The 24,146-nt window shown below is 42.8% G+C and overlaps 1 protein-coding gene across 1 annotated transcript; it reads right to left on the reverse strand.

Moving 5' to 3' along the window:
• Positions 1-434: 434 nt before the first annotated feature.
• Positions 435-12,540, reverse strand: LOC120057219 (vesicle-associated membrane protein 2). The gene is made up of 5 exons (XM_039005750.1): positions 12,252-12,540; positions 5,880-5,982; positions 5,470-5,628; positions 5,150-5,201; positions 435-5,012 (listed from the first exon to the last, which is right to left on the reverse strand). Coding segments are annotated over exons 1-5 (333 nt in total). The 5' UTR covers positions 12,254-12,540; the 3' UTR covers positions 435-4,995.
• Between the last annotated feature and the right edge of the window lie 11,606 nt (positions 12,541-24,146).

Consider the following 24,146-nt stretch of genomic DNA (forward strand, 5'->3'; position numbering starts at 1 on the left):
TTTTGGACTGGATTCACATTTTTGGTGATCTGAACACTCAATAAATGTCATATTGACTAACGTGGATGGGCACTCTTCCATAGTAACCCTATCTAGCCTAAATATAATTGTATGTTCCACATCTTCTCTCCAGGATGATGAGGCCCTAAATAGATGAGCGATTGTGTGTGATTCATACATTCCACGAAGGCTATGAGATACCTGGGTATCTGCAAAATAGAAGTTGGTGAGGACAACTTACATTGTAGATATTTCACGTTTTTGGTGTGTGCTTCATCTATTTCCAGCTTAAATTCAAGTGAGATATACCATCCTGTCTTGGTGACATATGTAGTCAAACAAAATATTTTGGTTTGCAACACAGTTCAATTATATTTGGACCCATTTTAGCATAGATTTTATTTAATGTCATCATTGTTTTTAAACACGCACACACACACTGGGAACAATAAACACAGGTCATCAGAATGATTGTTTTTCCAATATATATATATTTCCATGATGTTCATCAATATAACAAGACATTGATCGATTTACACTACAATTGTTTTTTTTATGTACTTCTGGTTTTCAATTGGTATCCTGTGGTACATTTTAATCCACCTTGTTTTTAATATCCAATCCCATTCAAAACAAAAACACAATAAATAAATCAATACATAAAATAAAACAGACTGAACCGAACACATTACCCATGATCCCCCAGTCTATTCCCTCCTGAAAGGCCAGGCAAACAGAGGTAATGTGGACTGTAACCTCCCCAACACCAGTCCCAAAAGAACAAAATAATATTCCCTCCCCAAAATGAAGTTCAAACAAAATATAAACATTGTAACAACAGAGGACTCTGTCTTGAATTGTACACCATTCTAAGCCTTCTGGACATTTGATAAGACTGGATTAAAAATACCATTTGTTTTTCCAGTAACATCCCTTTTTCTTGACTTGGTTGATACGATTAACATAGAGAACATGTCTTTATTTAATCTTTCCTCCTCTTCCAATGTACACACAACCTAAGCCAATGACATCATACCAAAGTTATTACTAACTTTATGCAAAATACAAAGGAAACATTTGGTCCAAAAATAAAAATAAATGTCATGTGTATTGGTGAGAGCATTGTGATTTTATAGCCGACCTGTGAAGGATCAGTACCTCAAAAGGTTCCCTCCTATGTTGAAGTCACTGAACACTTCTTAGTGTTAGCAATAACACAATATTCTCCACCACATCATATCCTAGCCCCCCAAAATACACCCAGAATACAACATAAAAAAGTGGCAGGACATTAAAAGTTGCGCACACCCATCCTTGCGGAACAAAAAAAGCAACAGAAAATGAGCACTCACATAACATCAATTTGTCTATTTTTTTTATCTAAATTTGCTGAGCACTTTAAGGACAACCCTTGGATTTGTGAACAGCACAGGAGTCATACCCCGACCAATGGAGTCATGATATGATAATAACTCGAAGGTGGCACTCTTTTGTTTGTCACCTTCAAAATAAATTCTAATTATTTGCTATTCCAATTTTTATACAACTTTGATGTAGCTTCTTGACCTCACCCAGATAGATTTTGATGAACTGTTCTAATCTCTGACCTGAAGAAATAGGACCCCCCCTTCCCCCAAATACACCCCCACACTACAACACCAGACAATACAGACTTTTTTTATGCATGTTTTGTTTGTTTTGTTTAACAGCTATAGATAAAGTTAATATTTTATTTCATCTTTAAATTGTTGTCAGCACGACAGCGACACACACAAAGAGAGGAGTTGTGCTATTATTAGGTATAGGAGCATGTGTCTAAAGACTCGGTACAGATTAAAGTAGTCTTATGGAAGGGGGCTGAAGCACGTCTTTTTGTAGGTTTTGTTTCTCTTGCATATCTTCAAATAGCACATTATGTCACCATCTATTTGCCAACATGAGCTATTGAATAAGATCTGAAAGAGTTAAACGGTCATGTGACTTTAGGTATTTTGGGTTAAGGGTAAGCTTTCAAAAACAGGGGAGTAGGATTGCTGTTAAAGTGACTCGGGTAAAATATGTTGTGTCCCTCTACTTGTTTTTGATGACAGTTGGCAGCATAAGCAAGAACATCTGGTCTTTGGTAATTTTCCTCTGAATTAGTTTTGCTCTAGTTAGGTAGAATAAAGAGGAAGGGTGGGGCTGGGAGATATGCTTTGCTGGGAGATAATGTGCTAAGGCCATTTCATTTTACATGTGTCTAATAGAGATAGTGAAAGAGAGGGAGATAACAATTGAAAGAGAAAGAGAGAGAGAGAGCAAGGAAATATATGTGTGTGTTATTTGTAACATATTATGAGTGGTTGGGGGGGCTCTGCCAGTGTACATCTAGCATAGGAATATTCCTTGAGCACAAATATGGAAAATCTTACCAGTCTGAAAGACAGTCAGTGGGCTGATCTGTTTACCTCCTCACTCTGCTCATCTAATTTAGTTGTCATGGAAACAGCTTGCCCTCACCGCTGATGTCTAAGCGGCCAAATCTGTCAGGATAAACTAGGGATATTCCCAGGACGGGCAGAGCTTCAACAACACACACCCAGTGTAGGATCCTGAATCAATGAGGAGAAATAGGTGGGAATGGTGGGACAGAGGTCAAGAGGTCATGTTAAGGTGGCCTAACCTATGGGAACAACTGTATTATCCACAGGTCCAGTAGTCTTTCTGCTACTACTCATAAAGTAGACTAACAGAGCTGGCAGATAGATAGCACTAGAAACCAGCGGAAGCTGCTGAGGGGAGGACGGCTCATAATAATAATGTCTGGAACGGTGCGAATGGTATGGCATCAAACCATGTGTTTGATGTACTTGATACCGTTCCAATCATTCCGCTCCAGGCATTACCACGAGCCCGTCCTCCCTAATTAAGGTGCCACCAACCTCCTATGCTAGAAACAGATAGCACTAGAAACAGGTAGGCCTATACAGGGGCATGGGACAAGAGGTGACCATGCAAGAGCAATCCACTAAGAACAAATCAGTAAGGGCACCAATGAGAAAATGGCAGAAAATAAAAGCTTCTCCCTAGTTGCTTGGCAGTGTTTAACTTATAGAGCTGAACCGCAAAAAGACACGTATACACACAACACACAGAGGTAGAGAGGAGCTCACTGCTCATAGCAGTTAGTGAAGTCCTGATTGAGTTCAGTCTCCTCTTTACCTATCTGCTTCAAACAAACACACAAATATACTATATAAAATATACACTATTACTATGTTTAAAAAAGAAAAAGGCAGTAACTAGGGAGAAAATGTAAGAAAGATAGAGAGAGAACCAGTGCACTAGCAAACGCTCACTCTAGCTTGTGTGTATACTATGACTGCTTTTCATGACGTTTCTTGGAAAGTTCACTTAAGGTTTACAGCAACTCTTAATCCGTCAACGAAGCTAGCCCCCATGGGCCAAGTTAGTCCCTTTCTCTAGATCATCATTTTCTACTACTGTATGTCCATGCCAGTTGCTTCATCCATCTTTATACTTGTACCTTCACTTTCAAATAAGGCTGAGTTGTCTGTGTATGTGCTCATCAATAGGTGAGGTTTTGCTGCATGAGGTTCTCTCTCGGCCGGTCATGCTGTTGACCAGCCAGACAGCGCCATCAAAAACAAGGTTCTTTGTGCATTTCACACCGCCTCCCCCTTTTCAGTCAGCCTCTCCCCCTACACAAAATAAAGAGTGTATGGGAATATTTTGACCGTAAAAATCATCAATGTGATAAGTTTTGATCAGAGACTAAGGCTTTACTGTGTCCGCATTTTTGATCCCTTAGTGTAAGTATCCTTTTTAGGTATTTGTTAGTAATGACATCTCTGTAGGATTGGTGTATTGTCACAGCAACTTTATGCAATGTTATGTTGCTGAAATGAAAAAATGAAACAGGTTAAAATCCTGATCCACCAAACAAAAAATAGCAAGCCCTCATTTTTTTATATCAATATTGTTATTTTTCCAACTCTGGCTTGTTAGATTGATATCGGCGATAATAATTATGGTCACTTCATATATATTTTTTTAAAGATACTTACACATACATGTGCTACACTGACAGCATTTTTACTAGACAGCAATGGAGGAATGTTCTCGAAATAAGACACTAAATAAGTCAAATAAAAAACATCTACAGACATTGGTCCAATTCCATTGGCAGTTAATAGAGAGAAGGTACATGATTGGGAAAAGAGAAACAGGCAGAGAGACAGAAAGAAAGAGAAGGATGAAAGGATTCTAAAGAGACAGTATGGCTAAAGGGTGTAGGAGAGAGAAAGAGAAAAAGAGAGAGAGAAGCAAAAGATGGAGAACAGGATGGGAATATTGATTAAGTACCTCGGTTAAAGGAGACTAACTCCACTGTGCAAAGATGCACCTATACTCTGTGGGAGACAGAGCAAGACAGAGAAAGCCAGAGACAGGCAGAGACAGTGAGAGAGAACGTGCAAGATATACACACTCTGATTAATAGGCAGTAGTTCAAATCTGAAGCATAAGTAAAATTAATACAAAAATTAAAAAATACAAAACGCACACCCACACACAACCTACAAAAACATTATATCAGAATAAAATTCTACAAAGAACTATATATATATTTCATATCTGGTATATAACAATTATCGCCAGGGTCATCATTTTCTTTTCTGTCGTTGTCATCGGTAACAATCACAACAAGTATTGGGTTCTGAGTATGAATGACGGATTAGAAAAGCAGGAAGTATTTACAAAGAAGGCAGTGCCACAGACTCACAGGACGAATATTGACAGGGGTCCAGAGGTGAGGCGGTGGAAGCGGGGGCTGAGAGGGTTCAGGGGGTTCTGGGCAGGGTCATATTGAGACTATTTGGGGAGCAATTTAATTAATTCATCATCAGTGGATAATTTTTGTTGTTGATTTGAAGGGTTTTCTGTTGCAAGGAAGCGGGCAGTCTCGAGTGCAGACTGGGGTAGGAGCCACTCATCTTAGGTGCTGAAGTAGACTAGAGAGAGAGAAAAACAGAGAGAGAGAAAGAGAGAGAGAGAGAAAGGGATGGTGAGAAAAAAGACTAATACCAAAGCACAGAGTATATCTTAATTCAAACTGCCACGGCAGGGAGAGTGTGGGTGTGACCCTTACCGATGATGACGATGAGGACAATCGCACATATCAGCCCCAGGATAATCATCATCTAGAGGAAGCAGAGTTTTGTATTTTTGAATGTATTATGGAACCCCATTGGCTGTTGCCAAGTGTCCAGCATTGCTACTCCTCCTGGTGTCCAGCAAAATTAAGTTGGACATGGAGAGGTAGTAAAACAGGGGGGATGGGACATGCAGTAAATCATGAGCTATAATTTATGTGCTAACATTCGTCTTGAAAGCCTCAAAGGAAATTACTATTATCATGAATAAATGTGGACCAAAGTACATCTTTATCTATCTCAATGTAGCCCTTACCTTGGCGTTCTTCCACCAGTACTTGTTCTTGAGTTTTGCAGCACTGGTCTCGAACTGTGAGGCTCCAGCCTGCAAGGCATCGGCCCGATCATCCAGCTCTGACAGTTTTTGATCACGCTCCAGAACCTTATCCACGTTTACACGCATGATATCCACCACCTGGGGAGGGCAGACACACAGGCCGAAAACAGGGACAGGGTAAATCCCTCAATCAACCGAGACTGAGTGGCTGTGTGTTATCTCCACAGTATATTTACACAATGTATTGATTGTTGACCTAAGTGTGTTGGACATGCATTCATCCAGTCCATGTTGGCTTGTGACTATTCACAACGTGTGAAGAAGGTTCTGATATTTCTGTGGGTCAGTATGTGTGTAATGCAAGGTGAATGTGTCTGCATGTTCCTCACCTCATCCACCTGAGCCTGTGTCTGTTGCAGGCGGCGGTTGCTGGTGAGGTTTGGAGGGGGCGCCGCTCCATCTGCGGGGGCGCCGGCGGCAGCTGGGGCAGACCTGTCAATCAAACACAACTCGTCAGTTTATTCACCTTCAATGACGTATGAATGACCGTGTAGTAATGCACGCATCTACTAAATAGGCCAACCTGTCCCTTTGGTACATAGAAGTAAAGACAAGTTACTATCAAATCATGGCTGATTGGAATTATCCACCGTCACAGTACTCACTGAGGTAGAATCTCAACGTTATAGGTTTGGATCAAGTCAACAGCTTCATGATAACTGAATGATTGGAAAAGGAGGCAGAATATCTCTCTTTAATGAGCCTCAACAACAGACTGAATGGTTTACAAATACTGAATTAAAAGGGCCTGGATAAAAGGATACACCAAGCATGAAATACAATTATGCGTATCCACTTTGCTTCCGGCCCTTTCCAACTGTATCCATAACACACACTACTAAAGCACATTCAAAGCTGTTCTGAATGAATTCAAACCATCACATTCTATGTCCCAAGAAGGCATCTACATCTGAAAGCTGAATAAAAAGCTGAATAAATTGATAAATGATGCACTAAATAATGCCAAAAATAAAATGTTTTACAAGACAAGAAAAATACAAATAAAAGCTATCTGTCCTAACTGCATCCTCCTCAAGAAAACGTCAAGATGACCACAACCCATATATTCTGCATATACTATCTGACAGTCAACATCCTATCCTACAACCCTCAGCTGGGCATTGTTAGGGCTGTGCTAAGGGGAAACTAATGGACGACAATCAAAAGTCCTGAAGCAATTACTACATGTCTGGTCCTATCAATCTATTCTGACCATCTATTTTGACCATCTACAACTGAGTACAGTAACTCATTCTTTCTCATCAAACTATCTGAATGTGGTATCTTTATTTCCATTACGATCTCAATGCATTTGTTCTTTTTTCTAAACCCTGACTATAGGCTAGATTAATCTACCATTAGGCCTAGTTGTTGAAAATACACTGCTCAAAAAAATAAAGGGAACACTAAAATAACACATCCTAGATCTGAATGAATGAACTATTCTTATTAAATACTTTTTTCTTTACATAGTTGAATGTGCTGACAACAAAATCACACAAAAATTATCAATGGAAATCAAATTTATCAACCCATGGAGGTCTGGATTTGGAGTCACACTCAAAATTAAAGTGGAAAACCACACTACAGGCTGATCCAACTTTGATGTAATGTCCTTAAAACAAGTCAAAATGAGGCTCAGTAGTGTGTGTGGCCTCCACGTGCCTGTATGACCTCCCTACAACGCCTGGGCATGCTCCTGATGAGGTGACGGATGGTCTCCTGAGGGATCTCCTCCCAGACCTGGACTAAAGCATCCGCCAACTCCTGGACAGTCTGTGGTGCAACGTGGCGTTGGTGGATGGAGCGAGACATGATGTCCCAGATGTGCTCAATTGGATTCAGGTCTGGGTAACGGGCGGGCCAGTCCATAGCATCAATGCCTTCCTCTTGCAGGAACTGCTGACACACTCCAGCCACATGAGGTCTAGCATTGTCTTGCATTAGGAGGAACCCAGGGCCAACCGCACCAGCATATGGTCTCACAAGGGGTCTGAGGATCTCATCTCGGTAACTAATGGCAGTCAGGCTACCTCTGGCGAGCCCATGGAGGGCTGTGCGGCCCCCCCAAAGAAATGCCACCCCACACCATGCCTGACCCACCGCCAAACCGGTCATGCTGGAGGATGTTGCAGGCAGCAGAACGTTCTCCACGGCGTCTCCAGACTGTCACGTCTGTCACATGTGCTCAGTGTGAACCTGCTTTCATCTGTGAAGAGCACAGGGCGCCAGTGGCGAATTTGCCAATCTTGGTGTTCTCTGGCAAATGCCAAACGTCCTGCACGGTGTTGGGCTGTAAGCACAACCCCCACCTGTGGACGTCGGGCCCTCATACCACCCTCATGGAGTCTGTTTCTGACCGTTTGAGCAGACACATGCACATTTGTGGCCTGCTGGAGGTCATTTTGCAGGGCTCTGGCAGTGCTTCTTCTGCTCCTTCTTGCACAAAGGCGGAGGTAGTGGTCCTGCTGCTGGGTTGTTGCCCTCCTACGGCCTCCTCCACGTCTCCTGATGTACTGGCCTGTCTCCTGGTAGCGCCTCCATGCTCTGGACACTACGCTGACAGACACAGCAAACCTTCTTGCCACAGCTCGCATTGATGTGCCATCCTGGATGAGCTGCACTACCTGAGCCACTTGTGTGGGTTGTAGACTCCGTCTCATGCTACCACTAGAGTGAAAGCACCGCCAGCATTCAAAAGTGACCAAAACATCAGCCAGGAAGCATAGGAACTGAGAAGTGGTCTGTGGTCACCACCTGCAGAACCACTCCTTTATTGGGGGTGTCTTGCTAATTACCTTTAATTTCCACCTGTTGTCTATTCCATTTACACAACAGCATGTGAAATATATTGTCAATCAGTGTTGCTTCCTAAGTGGACAGTTTGATTTCACAGAAGTGTGATTGACTTGGAGTTACATTGTGTTGTTTAAGTGTTCCCTTTATTTTTTTGAGCAGTGTATGTAAAGGCACTGGAAAGCCTACCGGGTAGTCCTTTTTCTACTGGAAAGACTACCGGGTAGTCCTTTTTCTACTGGAAAGCCTACCGGGTAGTCCTTTTTCCACTGGAAAGCCTACCGGGTAGTCCTTTTTCCACTGGAAAGCCTACCGGGTAGTCCTTTTTCTACTGGAAAGCCTACCGGGTAGTCCTTTTTCTACTGGAAAGCCTACCGGGTAGTCCTTTTTCTACTGGAAAGCCTACCGGGTAGTCCTTTTTCTACTGGAAAGCTTACCGGGTAGTCCTTTTTCTACTGGAAAGCCTACTGGGTAGTCCTTTTTCTACTGGAAAGTCTACCGGGTAGTCCTTTTTCTACTGGAAAGCATACTGGGTAGTCCTTTTTCTACTGGAAAGCCTACCGGGTAGTCCTTTTTCTACTGGAAAGCCTACTGGGTAGTCCTTTTTCTACTGGAAAGCCTACCGGGTAGTCCTTTTTCTACTGGAAAGTATGCCGGGTAGTGCTTTTTCTACTGGAAAATATGCCGGGTAGTCCTTCCTTTGCATGCCCTCATTGCTCTGATAGTCCTGCTGAATTTGTGTTAGTAACTCACTGTGTGGACCATGGAGCTGAGCTGTGTTAGTAACTCACTGTGTGGACCATGGAACTGAGCTGTGTTAGTAACTCACTGTGTGGACCATGGAGCTGAGCTGTGTTAGTAACTCACTGTGTGGACCACGGAGCTGAGCTGTGTTAGTAACTCACTGTGTGGACCACGGAGCTGAGCTGTGTTAGTAACTCACTGTGTGGACCACGGAGCTGAGCTGTGTTAGTAACTCACTGTGTGGACCACGGAGCTGAGCTGTGTTAGCAACTCACTGTGTGGACCATGGAGCTGAGCTCTGTTAGCAACTCACTGTGTGGACCATGGAGCTGAGCTATGTTAGCAACTCACTGTGTGGACCATGGAGCTGAGCTGTGTTAGCAACTCACTATGTGGACCATGGAGCTGAGCTGTGTTAGCAACTCACTGCGTGGACCATGGAGTAACATACGTATATCAATGAGGAGAAATCCTTTTGTGTCTTAGTGTGGTAATGGAGTGTATTGTGTCCCTCCAGTATTTCCAGCACCCATGTAGAGCAATAGTCATGTAACTGTAACTGCACCCCCATTTATAGTTCACGTACTATAAATGGATTCAGGCTTTAGTGATGTACTAGTGTTCATCATATCTTTAGCCTACATACTGTATGTGAGAGTGAGTATCAAGCTTAACTTGGTATTTCATTTTAAGTGTCTGTAGCCTTTTCATTATAGTACTATCATAGGTTCACAACTTAAGGATAAGTGGGTTGTAAATAATGCACAGCATCGACCATGAACCGCTTTCAATCTCGTTTCTCAACTACATCTTGAGGTTGACTCCTGCCTGTAGTGACCCCCTTCCTCCAGCAGAGTGAGACAAAACTCTGTATAAAGGTCACAGGCCGTGACACACAGAGCTAATCCCCATGTGGCTACAAATCCTTCTGTACACTCACGTTTTCATTTGCATTTGTCAGTCCAAAGCAAGCGCTGTCTGGAAACACTAATTTGATGGGTTGAGTCATCTTGCCACATGAATCATTATGCTACCCAAATCGTATGTGTTCTACTGGGAGCCTCCATTATGTTGATGTTTAGGACGGTAGTGTTCTTTCTCATGTCGATTACAACAATTACATTTTTAGAGGCCAAATCCTACCCAGACTCTTTCACTATCCCTGCGGAAGAGGCCATCGTCATTGTGCAGCGAGCAAACGCGAGATGAACGATGGACGAGGACGTTATTGGCAACTCCCCTAGTGTGTGTTGTACATCATTCCCCACATTGTTTTCTCTGGGCCTCAGATAAAAGAAGAGGGCGGATTGTGTGTGTGTGCACAGTGACGGGGAACATATTCAAAGGGCACGACGAAATGGATTGTGTAGGCTTTCAAATAAGAGTAATGGAGTGTCGACAGCAGTCTGGGGGGAACCCAGGGCAAGGCCTACCTCACATTCGCAACGTCCTCCACCAACAGGGTGGGAAAAAAATGTCCCTTGTCAAGACATTGGCCAGTAAAATGGTCTTATTCCCTTTGAAAACAGCTCGCATGCTCTTCTTAATTATTATACAGACACCACGATCGGCCTTTTGTTATTAATAGGCGACAACATTAATCACGTCTTTCTTCCCTGCTTTATTGGGCTGTATATGGCCGATTGCCATAAACATTCTGATGAAGCATTTACAAATCGTCTCTCACGCACGAGACACCATAGCCACAAAAACAGTGGACTCTAGTCTGCAAGTCTGTTTCAGCACTGTTGGGGAAGACAGCGACAGGCAGCGCTGTCCAGTGCTGGCACCGGCTTTGCGTGGTTCCCAAAATTTCCCTAATGCAGTTAGCTTTTTATTTTATTTTATTAAAGGGGGTTTCATATTTGTTGAAAGGGTGAGGGTGGTCCTCAATTTCGTCTAAAATCAATTACACCGCCAGTTTATCGCGGGCATTACAGTGAGAAATAGGATACAAATGTATATGGCTACATCCGTTTATCAACAGCATGTTGACGATGTAACGCTAACATTTGTTGCCTGGCCTCAATGAGATGCTGTCTGTTTCAGCAGCTTGTTTGTATGCACGAATCGACAGAGAAAAGAATGCCACGGCCATCTTCCCTGGCAGTGAAACACCTGCCTCCTGTAGCCTAGCAGTCGCTAAACAAAAACAACCTCAGACGACGGAACATGGTATAGCTTTTCAAGGAAAGGAGCGGAAACAGCCACATCCCCGGTGTACCCTTGAATCATCAAATTAAATAGGCTACATTTAATTGCCCGTCCTTGCTTGACCATCGACAGATATGAGCGTCAGTTACCCCCACCCCCACAGTCGGTTAGCAATATCACGTAGCCCACAATATGACTAATAATAGTCTACCCTACTACATCCATTACATCCAAGATAATATGGATTTGTTGCTTCTCTAATAAGATGTTCAACATGTTGAAGGGAAGAAAATGTGTTATTAGGTCCAAGTTGCTTAGCCTATGATACGTGTATATTTAGCCGTAGGCCTATACACTCATCTGTGGCAGAAACCAATGCATACTTTCAAATAAGCAAATTAAATATTTGTAGGTTTCTACTTTCAATTCCAATTTCAATTTTCAAATGGATATTCAGGCGAATACACGGACGTCAACCCATTCAAATCAAACCAGTCAAATCCGGAGAAAAGGCGCGCGTGTCCAATTTCAATGATAAGAACATATATATTTTAAATTTGAATAAATATAACCAACTCATCATAACTAGCCAACATGACTGAATATTTCGTAAAGAAATGTGGCTGACAACAGGGGCCAACCACCAAAGAGTCGCCTAACCGTTATTCGACGCCTATGGAATAGACTATAGGCGAATGTTGGATGCTATTTAGCCTATGTGTATTGTCAGTAAATGTTCATAAATAAACATCCAACAGTATATCAACACAATTATCCTGTAATTATAGGGTTCTTTAACCCTGACGCACGATTAAAATGCAATAGGCCTATATGCCTTGGAGACAATGGTTCATTTAATTTCCTTTCGAAAATCATTTCTGAACAACAAATAGGCTTGCATTCTGCTACCCACCGACCACGGATAAATAAATACACATAGGCCTAGACATAACAACAGGCACACAAAGAAAATAAACGTCACACAGAGGCAACAGTGTGATACTCACATTTCTTATGGTGGTTTATTAATGCAGGCTACGCAAGTCCGACTGGAATGTATTTGCCTAATAAGTGGCTGTTGAGTGGGTTGCCTTCAGCGCTCTTTTTCCCTCTCGCTCCCTCACTCGATTCACTCTTCTGGCGTTTTCAATAGGAGGGAGTGATAATAATTACCACCAAGTTGATTTTATGCCCCCGTTGTAAATGTTCACTTTTTCTCAGTTCGTGCGCTTATTTTATGCCGCACCTCGCCAATGTATTTGTATAATAACTCAGCTACCGCTGGTCTCCTCTGTGTCACTACTGTAATGAACAAGTAATAAACAGACGCTTGGGTAAGGAGAACAAAGATGGCTTGATGACGTCATTCGCCATCCAGGGAGCCGCAGGTTGAAAGGGTTTTGTCTTTTCGGTTTAGGATAATTTACGCAGCAGGCTAGGCGAATTAACGTAACCGGTTAGGAAAATTAGGTTACATTTAGGAAAAGGGTTAGGGTTAGCTAAAATAAAATAAAAAATCTACGTTTGACTTAAATTTGACAAAAACTGTGTCCCATCTAGATATGACCTATTGAAAATGGTGGGAAACCCTAACCTGAACCCCTACCCTTACACTACCTACAACCCTAACACTACGTACAACCCTTACCTAACCTTAACCCTTAGGTTAACCATTTTACATTTCAACTTTAATGGCGGGGTATGGACGTCCCAAGGATCCCGCATCGCACGTCTGTGACATGGCAGTGTGTCCATGTACTGTCAAGTGTTAGCAGGGGTTGATCAGTTTTGAAATCCATATAAATTATAACGGGATTAAACTATGTAATTGAAAACCTATGCGATTAGTTGAAAGGGCACAGTAGCCTACTATCATTTTGTTGGTGGAAGACTCGTTTGAGGTGAATGAAACGTCAACAAAATGGCGTTCCTTGAAAGGGGGTGGGGTGAAACTCCAGCCTCACGTTGAAACTCGCAGGTTATTCCCGATCATTTCGATTTTCCATCTACCCATAGGATATGAACATTCCAAATGGCAACATTTGAAGCCTACCAACCCAACATGGTAACACTACTGATTGGTTGTGCAAGAAAAAATCATGGTAAAGAAAACGCAGAGTGAATTCGGAAAGAGTGGGACATCATATAAACTGGCACATCTTAATCCTGATGCGTTTATTTCTTGTTCTGACAAGAGAATCAAACATATTGTTCTAATGCCGCGTTCACGTAGTAGTCGGAAATAGAAAACTCCGGAATTTCAGCTAGAAATGGTTGTAGTTATACACGTGCCACGTTCAACCAGTTGGCAAATTGGACATCTCCGAGTTTCCTAGTTCCAACTAGCACGTGAACTCGGCGTAAACCCAACAGGGAGCACATTGTAAAATCATGGGGGACACAGGGCGTTTGAATGGTAGGCCTAGTGTCGCATTCACATTCTAGTCGGAACTAGAAACGTTGACATTTCCGACATGCTAACTGGTTGTAGTTATACACGTACCGTGCTGCATTCAACCAGTCGGACATTTTAGAGTTTCCTAGTTCCGACTAACAAATGAACGCGGCTAATACAACCAACTTTAGACCATTCCAGCCATTACAATGAGCACGCCCTCCTATAGCTCCTCCCGCCAGCTTCCTCTGGTGTGTACGTTGTACAATCAATTAGTGAGGGAGAGACTTAAATATTAGGTTCATTCCACTGAATGAATCGCTGCAAAATTGGTTCCTGTTTCAGTCATCTCTTTGGTCACGTTGGCGTGGGTCAAACAAAAGCACCCCAATGATTGGTTGACAATAGAGTCTCCCACAATGCAGGCGATAGCTGTTGGTGAAGAGTAACTGCAGTCAAAACCTCATGACCTTTGACCACATGATTTTTGTAAAGTTCATGCAGTAGACATGTAGGCGCAAATCGGACAATTTTTATCTCCATACTTGACAAAAGTGATCTGCTCGAACGCACCCACACTCTTTTCACATCATTTCCATACAAAGTGATTTTAGTAGCAGGTTAGGAGAGTATTTTCCGTAACCGTAACTCTTTTGCTAACCTTAACCTCAGTCTTCTAACCTGCTAAGTTAATTCTTCTAACATGCTGCTTAAATTCTCCTAACCTGCTACAAAAAGTCCCTTCGGTATTGAAGTGCATATAAAAGAGGATTTCTTAAAATCAGTGACATGGCTTTTTTCTGTTTTGATGTTAAGGCTGGAAATCTGTCAAAAATGTGAATGTGTATACTATACTGGTGCATCAAAACACATTAAAAAAAGTTGGCAATATTATGTTTCAATTCAGTAAATCTTTTTTTTTGTCCCGCTTTACCAACCATAGCTAGCTAAATTAGGACAGCATTGAGTAGCTAAAGTGGGACAATCTTATAGGCTTTCCAAATGGAGGAATGAGATCCAGTTTACATTAGAGACCCCATGCAGTTAGGCAAATCAAATCCAATTTTATTGGTCACATGCACGTGTTTAGCAGATGTTATTGCGTGCGTAGCGAAATGCTTGTGTTTCTAGCTCCAACAGTGCAGTAATATCTAACAAGTAATATCTAATAATTTCACAACAATACACACAATACATACAAATCTAAGTAAAGGAATGTAATTAAGAATATATAAATATATGGATGAGCAGTGTCAGAGCGGCGTAGACTAAGATACAGTAGAATAGAATACAGTATATACAGTTGAAGTCTGAAGTTTACATACAGTTAGGTTGGAGTCATTAAAACTTGTTTTCAACCACTCCACAAATCTCTTGTTAACAAACTATAGTTTTGGCAAGTCGGTTAAGACATCTACTTTGTGCATGACACAAGTAATTTTTCCAACAATTGTTTACAGACAGATTATTTCACTTATAACTCACTGTATCACAATTCAAGTGGGTCAGAAGTTTACATACACTAAGTTGACTGTGCCTTTAAACAGCTTGGAAAATTCCAGAAAATTATGTCATGGCTTTAGAAGCTTCTGATAGGCTAATTGACACAATTTGAGTCAATTGGAGGTGGACCTGTGGATGTATTTCAAGGCCAACCTTCAAACTCAGTGCCTCTTTGCTTGACATCATGGAAAAATCAAAAGAAATCAGCCAAGACCTCAGTTCATCCTTGGGAGCAATTTCCAAACGCCTGAAGGTACCATGTGCATCTGTACAAATAATAGTACGCAAGTATAAACACCATGGGACCACGCAGGAAGGAAACCTGTTCTGTCTCCTAGAGATGAACGTACATTGGTGCGAAAAGTGCAAATCAATCCCAGAACAACAGCAAAGGACCTTGTGAAGATGCTGAAGGAAACAGGTACAAAAGTATCTATATCCACAGTAAAACGAGTCCTATATCGACATAACCTGAAAGGCCGCTCAGCAAGGAAGAAGCCACTGCTCCAAACCCGCCATAAAAAAGCCAGACCACGGTTTGCAACTGCACATGGGGACAAAGATTGTACTTTTTGGAGAAATGTCCTCTGGTCTGATGAAACAAAAATAGAACTGTTTGGCCATCATGACCATCGTTGTGTTTGGTGGAAAAAGGGGGATGCTTGCAAGCCGAAGAACACCATCCCAACCTTGAAGCACGGGGGTGGCGGCATCATGTTGTGGGGGTGCTTTGATGCAGGAGGGACTGGTGCACTTCACAAAATAGATGGCATCATGAGGCAGGAAAATTATGTGGATATATTGAAGCATCATCTCAAGACATCAGTCTGACATGATGCTCTCAATTGTGCATCTGTAAAAGTTTGTGAGGGTTTTAGGTGCCAAGTCAAATTTTATCAGCCTCCTGAGGTTGAAGAGGTGCTGTTGCGCCTTCTTCACCACACTGTCTGTGTGGGTGGACCATTTCAGATTGTCAGTGATGTGTATGCCGAGGAACTTGAAGCGTTCTACCTTCTCCACTGCTGTCCCGTCGATGTGGATAGGGGGGTGCTCCCTCTGCTGTTTCCTGAAGTCTTTGTGGGTCTTTGAGGATTAGCGAAGTTGAGGTGTTGTTTCCTACCTTTACCACCTGGGTGCAGCCCGTCAGGAAGTCCAGGACCCACTTGCACAGGGCGGGGTTCAGACCCAGGGCCTCAAGCTTAATGATGAGCTTGGAGGGTACTATGGTGTTGAATGCTGAGCTACAGTCAACGAACAGCATTTTTACATAGGTAATCCTCTTGTCCAGATGGGATAGGGCAGTGTGTTTTTTGTCTGTGTGATTAGGAACCCTCTTGAGGATTCCAGAAATGTATCATGCGTTGGGCTAATATGTTGGATAGATGTTGAAAGAAGTTACAGAAGACGGAAATGCAAAAAGTGTCCCACTTATTTTGAATTCACACATGCAAACGTGTACATCCAGACAATGGAAACCAACAGATTGATTCTGTCACAGATCAAGAAAAATATTTGGCAGTGGTGGGATTCAAACCCATACCCCCGAAGAGACTGGAGCCTAAATCCAGCGCCTTAGATCGCAAGGCCACGCTACCTCTTAGAACAGGTGTTTAGCTTCAAAGGAAAATTGCAAATATATAACACACATCTACACAGGCGTAATCTCTATCCATATTTGTTTAATTGTGTTGTCGTACCTGTAGATGACTCGCCCACTCCAGTTTGCTCCAATTCCACATCGTTTACACATTACATTGGGCACTTTCGAGCGGATCACTTTTGTCAAGTCGGTGACCATCGTTGGTCAACGCCTTTCAAAGTGTGTCGCATTAAAGGGGATAACACTTTTCTGACTTTCGCCTACCTATCGACTGCATGAACTTTTGATTGCAGTCGACTGGAAGTTTCTGCAGTTGCTCTTCACCAACTTCGTCTTGAAGCCATCATCCACATAGTACTGCACAGTAAACACAACATAATACCCATAAACCTAGCGGTAAAACCCAGTAATGGTTTCAATCATTTTGCCACTATTCATTTTTGCGTCTGGGATATTACAACTACTTAATTTAAGGTCTGTGTTTGGTGTAGGCTTACCCTGGCCTGACGTTTTGATAACCATGTGATTCTCTCTCGGACAAGGTGAGATTTATCAATATATTCTCCTCAATTTACTCTCAAAAATTCAAAATGCTAATTAGCAACAGAGAAGACTTCACTCAGCAAGACAAAAAAATTATATTCTAATTCTATATCTATGGCTGACACTGTCAGCTACTGTACCCTTCACCAGTGCGATCAGTGATCTTCTGTGTCCAATCCATGAACTTCTTATGTCCCTCTACAGTTTAAGTAGCTAGTTAGCAGAGCAGTAGATCAAAAAAATATTTTGTTTTACTTAAACTAGATAATTGTTTGTACATTGTCTGTATCCAATCCATGAACTTCTTATGTCCCTCTTCTTTGTCTTAGCTAACCACTGACTACAATTTAGCTAGCTAGAGCAGAAGATCAAAAATAATTAGCCTAGATATAATTGTTTGCACAGTATGATGACTTTGGTGTCCATTTCAGACCTTATGGCATTTTTCAAGGGTGAGCATAAGAGCATTTAAAGTGGAGAAGACCACTACGTTATAAGTCTGGCCAAGTGGAGAAGTGAGGAGCAACTTACCAGTTTGGTCAGGGCCAGCATAAGATAAAGATTATGCTGTGTCGTTGAGTTTAGCTATTGAGTTAAGGTTTGAGCATTTTAGTAATACAATGTGTTCTATACATCTGTCAACATTCTACAAGGAAAGAGACACTTAATCAAATATATCATTATTAATCAGATTACCCCGAATACCAGACTTCGATGAGTGATAACTCAGTTCTGGAATGTTGTAATTGATGAGAATGAATCAAAAAATCTATTTACATTCAGAATGGACTTTGTTTAGACATCCAGCCTGTATTGTAGTTTCATGACCAGAGACAAATCTTCAAAGACACCGTATTTATTTATTCGGAGTAGTACATGCATCACGGTCTTGATTTATGAGATCCATTCCACTATATGATTGAAATGTCAAATGATAAAATCCCAGGTTATCAATTAAAATTGCACTTGTCCTCATGTGAAAATGACAGTTTATTAAATATTCTACAGATGTAATGTCATCAATCAAATCAAACTTTATTCATATAGCACATTTCTTTCAACTAATGCATTTCAAGGTGTTCAAAGTCATTAATTGAAAAGCATATGACACATAACATCCTTCTCTTGGCAGGTCTCTATAGGTGACCTGCAGTCATAATGGCGGCGGAGGGGATGGCTGCCGTTTTATGGGCTCCTAACCAACTGTGCTATTTTTCCCCCCCGCATTGTTTGTAACTTATTTTGTAACTTATGTTGTTGCTACTGTCTCTTATGAACGAAAAAAGCTTCTGGATATCAGAACAGCGAATACTCACCTTGAAATGAACAAAGATAATTGTTTAATGAGTCCGACTCAAAGGATATACTGTTTCTCCGAGACCAGGCCCAAATCCCCGTCATTCGCGTGAAGGAAAGACGGAGGTACAGGGGGCGGAGATCGGGGTACCTTGTGAGAATTTGTCGGTGAGTGGGTAACCCGTCTCTAGCATCTGTTCTATTGGCCAATGTGCAATCACTGGAGAATAAAATGGATGAGCTTCATTCGAGACTATCCTACCAACAGGACATTCAAAACTGTAATATTTTATGTTTCACCGAGTCGTGGCTAAACGACGACGCTGATAATATACAGTTGGCTGGGTTTTCTGTGCATCGGCAGGACAGAACTGCAACATCCAGTAAGACGAGGTGTGGTGCTGTGTGTCTATATGTAAATAACAGCTGGTGCGCGATGTCTAATATTAAGGAAGTCTCAAGGTACTGTTCGCCTGAGGTAGAGTACCTCATAATAAGCTGTAGACCACACTATATACCAAGAGAGTTCATCTATATTTTTCTATATTTTTCGTAGCCGTCTATTTACCACCAGAAACTGATGCTGGCACTAAGACAGCACTCAACGAGCTGTATAAGGCCATAAGCAAACAAGAATATGCTCATCCAGAAGCGGGCTCCTAGTGGCCGGGGACTTTAATGCAGGCAAACCTAAATCCGTTTTACCTCATTTCTACCAGCATGTCACATGTGCAACCAGAAGAAAAAAAACTCTAGACCACCTTTACTCTACACACAGAGACACATACAAAGCTCTCCCTCGCCATCCATTTGGAAAATCTGACCATAATTCTATCCTCCTGATTCCTGCTTACAAGCAAAAACTAAACCAGGAAGTACCAGTGACTCGCTCAATACGGAAGTGGTCAGATGACACGGATGCTACACTACAGGACTGTTTTGCTAGCACAGACTGGAATATGTTCCGGGATTCATCCAATGGCATTGAGGAGTATAGCACCTCAGTCACCGGCTTCATCCATAAGTGCATCGACGACATCCGCACTGAGCTAAAGGCTAGAGCTGCTACGTTCAAGGAGCGGGACAATAATCCGGACGCTTATAAGAAATACTGCTATGCCCTTAGACGAACAATCAAACAGGCAAAGTGTCAATACAGGACTAAGATTGAATCCTACTACACCGGCTCTGACATGGCAGGGCTTGCAAACTATTACTGACTATAATGGGAAACCCAGCTGCGAGCTGCCGAGTGACGCGAGCCTACTAGACGGGCTAAATGCTCGCTTTGAGGCAAGCAACACTAAAGCATGCATGAGAGCACCAGCTGTTCTAGACGACTGTGTGAACACACTCTCCATAGCCGATGTGAGCAAGACCTTTAAACAGGTCAACATCCACAAGGCCACAGGTCCAGACGGATTACCAGGACATGTACTCAGAGAATGCATGGACCAACTGGCAAGTGTCTTCACTAACATTTTCAACCTCTCTCGGACCGAGTCTGTAATACCTACATGTATCAAGCAGACCACCATAGTCCCTGTGCCCAAGAAAGCGAAGGTAACCTGCCAAAATGACTACCGCCCCGTAGCACTCACGTCGGTAGCCATGAAGTGCTTTCAAAGGCTGGTCATGGCTCACATCAACACCATCATCCCGGAAACCCTAGATCCACTCCAATTCGCATACCTTCCCAACAGATCCACAGATGATGCAATCTCAATCGCACTCCACACTGCCCTTTCCCACCTGGACAAAAGGAACACCTATGTGAGAATGCTGCTCATTGGCTACAGCTCAGCGTTCAACACCTTAGTGCCCACAAAGCTCATCACTGAGCTAAGGACCCTGGGGCTAGACATCTCCCTCTGCAACTGGATCCTGGATTTCCTGATGGGCTGCCCCCAGGTGGTAAGGGTAGGCAACAACACATCTGCCACGCTGATCCTCAACACGTGGGCCTCTCAGGGGAGCGTGCTTAGTCCCATCCTGTACTCCCTGTTCACCCACGACTGCGTGGCCTAGCTCGACTCCAACACCATCATTAAGTTTGCTGACGACACAATGGTGGTAGGCCTGATCACCGACAACAATGAGACACCTAATAGGGATGAGGTCAGAGACCTGGCAGTGCGGTGCCAGGACAACAACCTCTCCCTCAATGTGAGCAAGACAAAATAAATGATCGTGGACTTCAGGAAAAGGAGGGCCGAACACGCCCCCATTCACACCGACAGGGCTGTAGTGGAGCGAGTCGAGAGTTCAAGTTCCTTGATGTCCACATCACCAACAAAGTGTCATGGTCCAAACACACCAAGAAAGTTGTGAAGAGGGCACGACAACGCCTTTTCCCCCTCGGGAGACGAAAAAGATTTGGCATAAATCCCCAGATCCTCAAAAAGTTCTACAGCGGCACCATCGAGAGCATCCTGACCGGTTGCATCACCGCCTGGTATGGCAACTGCTCGGCATCCGAACGTAAGTGCATCAGATGACCTGGCCTCCACAATCACCTGACCTCAACCAAATTGAGATGGTTTGGGATGAGTTGGACCGCAGAGTGAAGGAAAAGCAGCCAACAAGTGCTAAGCATATGTGGGAACTCCTTCAAGACTGTTGGAAAAGCATTCCAGGTGAAGCTGGTTGAGAGAATGCCAAGAGTGTGCAAAGCTGTCATCAAGGCAAAGGGTGCCTACGTTGAAGAATCTCAAATATAAAATATATTTTGATTTGTTTAACACTTTTTTGGTTACTACATGATTCCATGTGTTATTTCATAGTTTTGATGTCTTCACTATTATTCTACAATGTAGAAAATAGTAAAAATAAAGAAATATCCTGGAATGAGTAGGTGTGTTCAAACTTGTACACACAAAAACACAATATATTTATATATATAGTGTGTGTGTGGACTATATGTACACACTAAATGTACACTATATATATAAAAGTATGTGGACACCCCTTCAAATAAGTGGATTCAGCTATTTCAGCAACCCCCTTTGCTGATAGATGTATAAAATCTAGCACACAGCGATGGAATCTCCATTGACTAACATTGGCAGTAGAACGGCCTTACTGAAGAGCTCAGTGACTTTCAACGTGGCACCGTCATAGGATGCCACCTTTCCAACAAGTCACTTCGTCAAATATCTGCCCTGTTAGAGCTGCCCCGGTCAACTGTAAGTGCTGTTTTTGTGAAGTGGAAACGTCTAGCAGCAACAACGGCTCAGCCGCGAAGTGGTAGGCCACACAAGCTCACAAAATGGGACCGCCGAGTGCTGAAACGCGTAGCTTGTAAAAATCGTCTGTCCTCGGTTGTAACACTCACTTCAGAGTTCCAAACTGCATCTGGAAGCAACGTCAGCACAAGAACTGTTCGTCGGGAGCTTTATGAAATTGGTCACCATGGCCAAGCAGCCGCACAACGTAGAACATAGTAAAAATAAAGAAAACCTCTGGAATGAGTAGGTGTGTCCAAACTTTTGACTGGTAATGTAGGCCCAAAAAAATGGTCAAAGACTCCAGTTACCCAAGTCATAGACTGTTCTCTCAACTACCGCACGGCAAGCTGTACCGGAGCGCCAAGTCTAGGTCCAAGAGTCTCTTTAACAGCTTCTACCCCCAAGCCATAATACTGCTGAATAACTAATCAAATGTCCACCAAGACTATTTACATTGACACCCCCCTTTGTTTTTACACTGCTGCTACTCACTGTTTATTATCTATGCATAGTCACTTTACCCCTACCTACATGTACAAATTACCTTGACTGTATATAGCCTCGTTATTGTTATTTTATTGTGTTACTTTTTATAAACATTTTTACTTTAGTTGATTTAGTAAGTATTTTCTTAACTATTTATTGATCTGCATTGTTGGTTAAGGGCTTGTAAGTAAGCATATCACGGAAATGTCTACACCTGTTGTATTCGGCGCATGTGAGAAATAACATTTGATTTGATTCTCTTTACCACATGCAAATGCCACCGTAGAGCCCTTAAGTGTCGCCATGCAGCCTTTTTTGGCGGTTCACAATATCGGCCGTACGGATGTGTAATGCGGGTGGAGGACGCCAGCCGTGCCCAACCAGGTGACGTCAGTGGAGGACCCGGCTGAGGAACCGTCTCCGGGGCAGGTTCAGTGGAATGGCATCTCTCCTTGAAACTGAGCCAGAACAACCGCTACCCTCCCTGTCATCCCTTTCTGTACTAGACATTGTTCAAAAAACAAGGGCACCTGGGGCATGCAGGCATCCTGGCTGGCATGGCACTGTCGATGGAGCAGCAGGAGGCTATACGACAGGAAACAGTTGGCCAGCGCACCAACTGGCACATTATGAGGAGAGGGAGGTTGACGGACAGCAATTATGGAGCAGTGGTTAGGGCCAAGCGTGTTTCTCCGTTGCTGCTAAAAAGGGTTCTCAGATCACAGTCGCTTGATAGGATGTCATCTGTAAAGTGGGGCACAGATAATGGAGAGGAGGGCACCAGATCATCCGGTGAGGCATCAAGGCAAATGGCTACAGGGATGGCTGTGCAGAAGTCAGGGCTTTGGGTCTGGGAACCTGGGTCCCTCACCAGACTGTGGGCACCACAGTAGTGGTGGAGGTCAAGTGTCCCTATGGTGCAAGGGACCTTACCATTGAAGAGGCAGTGAAGTCAAAGAATTTCTATATCAAGGAGGGAAGGTCTTACCACCTCCGTGAATACCGACCTTACTGGCACTAGGTCCAAGATCAGCTCCACATCACTGGACCACCAAAGCCTCCACCATCCCCATCAGCGTGACAACCTCTGACAGACTCATATTGCTCCTCCTGTCAGTACCTGTTTTCAGGGAAGCCAATGGTCCAACAATATTCCACATAGATCATACACACACACTAGGTTCCCAGAATAGGTTATATTACATACAAGTTTGCTCAAAGCAGCCAACTTTGTCATGGGCACAGTGGGAATTTATATCTGTGAATCTTACCTTGTGTCTTACTTGCTGAAGGCCCCAGTCATCCCTGCCTGTACCTGACATTGTTGAAATTCAAGTGAACTCTGGATAAAGATCATTCACAAACAATATGCTCCTAGAATAGATTTTATTATATTAAAGTTTTGCTCAAAGCAGCCAACTAAGGTAATGTAGTCAAAATGACCCCAGTCGGTAGTATGAGGGTTAACTCATCAGAGATCAATTCTGTTGAAAATAGTTTTGCAATGACTTAACTCTGGCTAGATAAAAAATGAAACAGTGATGGAGCGTCATATCCTTCAAACTGGCATGGTGTTCCATTACATTGGATAGAAAGTGATAATAGGCTAGGACCAGATGGGAGATGGTAAATTCATATTGAAATCAACTGGGTCAGCATGGGTTAGCCTACGTACTACAGTCCTGCTGTTGAAATGGTTTTCTGAGTGTTTCTTTCTGTCACGTTCTCAATAATAAGCAAGTGCAATGTTCTTTGGAGCAACACAGTCTTGTAAATTGTTTGGTGTGGTGATGTCGTTTTACTTCTCTGCCGCGTGGAGCAGCAACCACTCGCTGCTAAAGCGGAAAACCTT

The sequence above is a fragment of the Salvelinus namaycush genome, chromosome 12, assembly GCF_016432855.1.
Source record: "Salvelinus namaycush isolate Seneca chromosome 12, SaNama_1.0, whole genome shotgun sequence".
NCBI classification, from domain to species: Eukaryota; Metazoa; Chordata; class Actinopteri; order Salmoniformes; family Salmonidae; genus Salvelinus; species Salvelinus namaycush.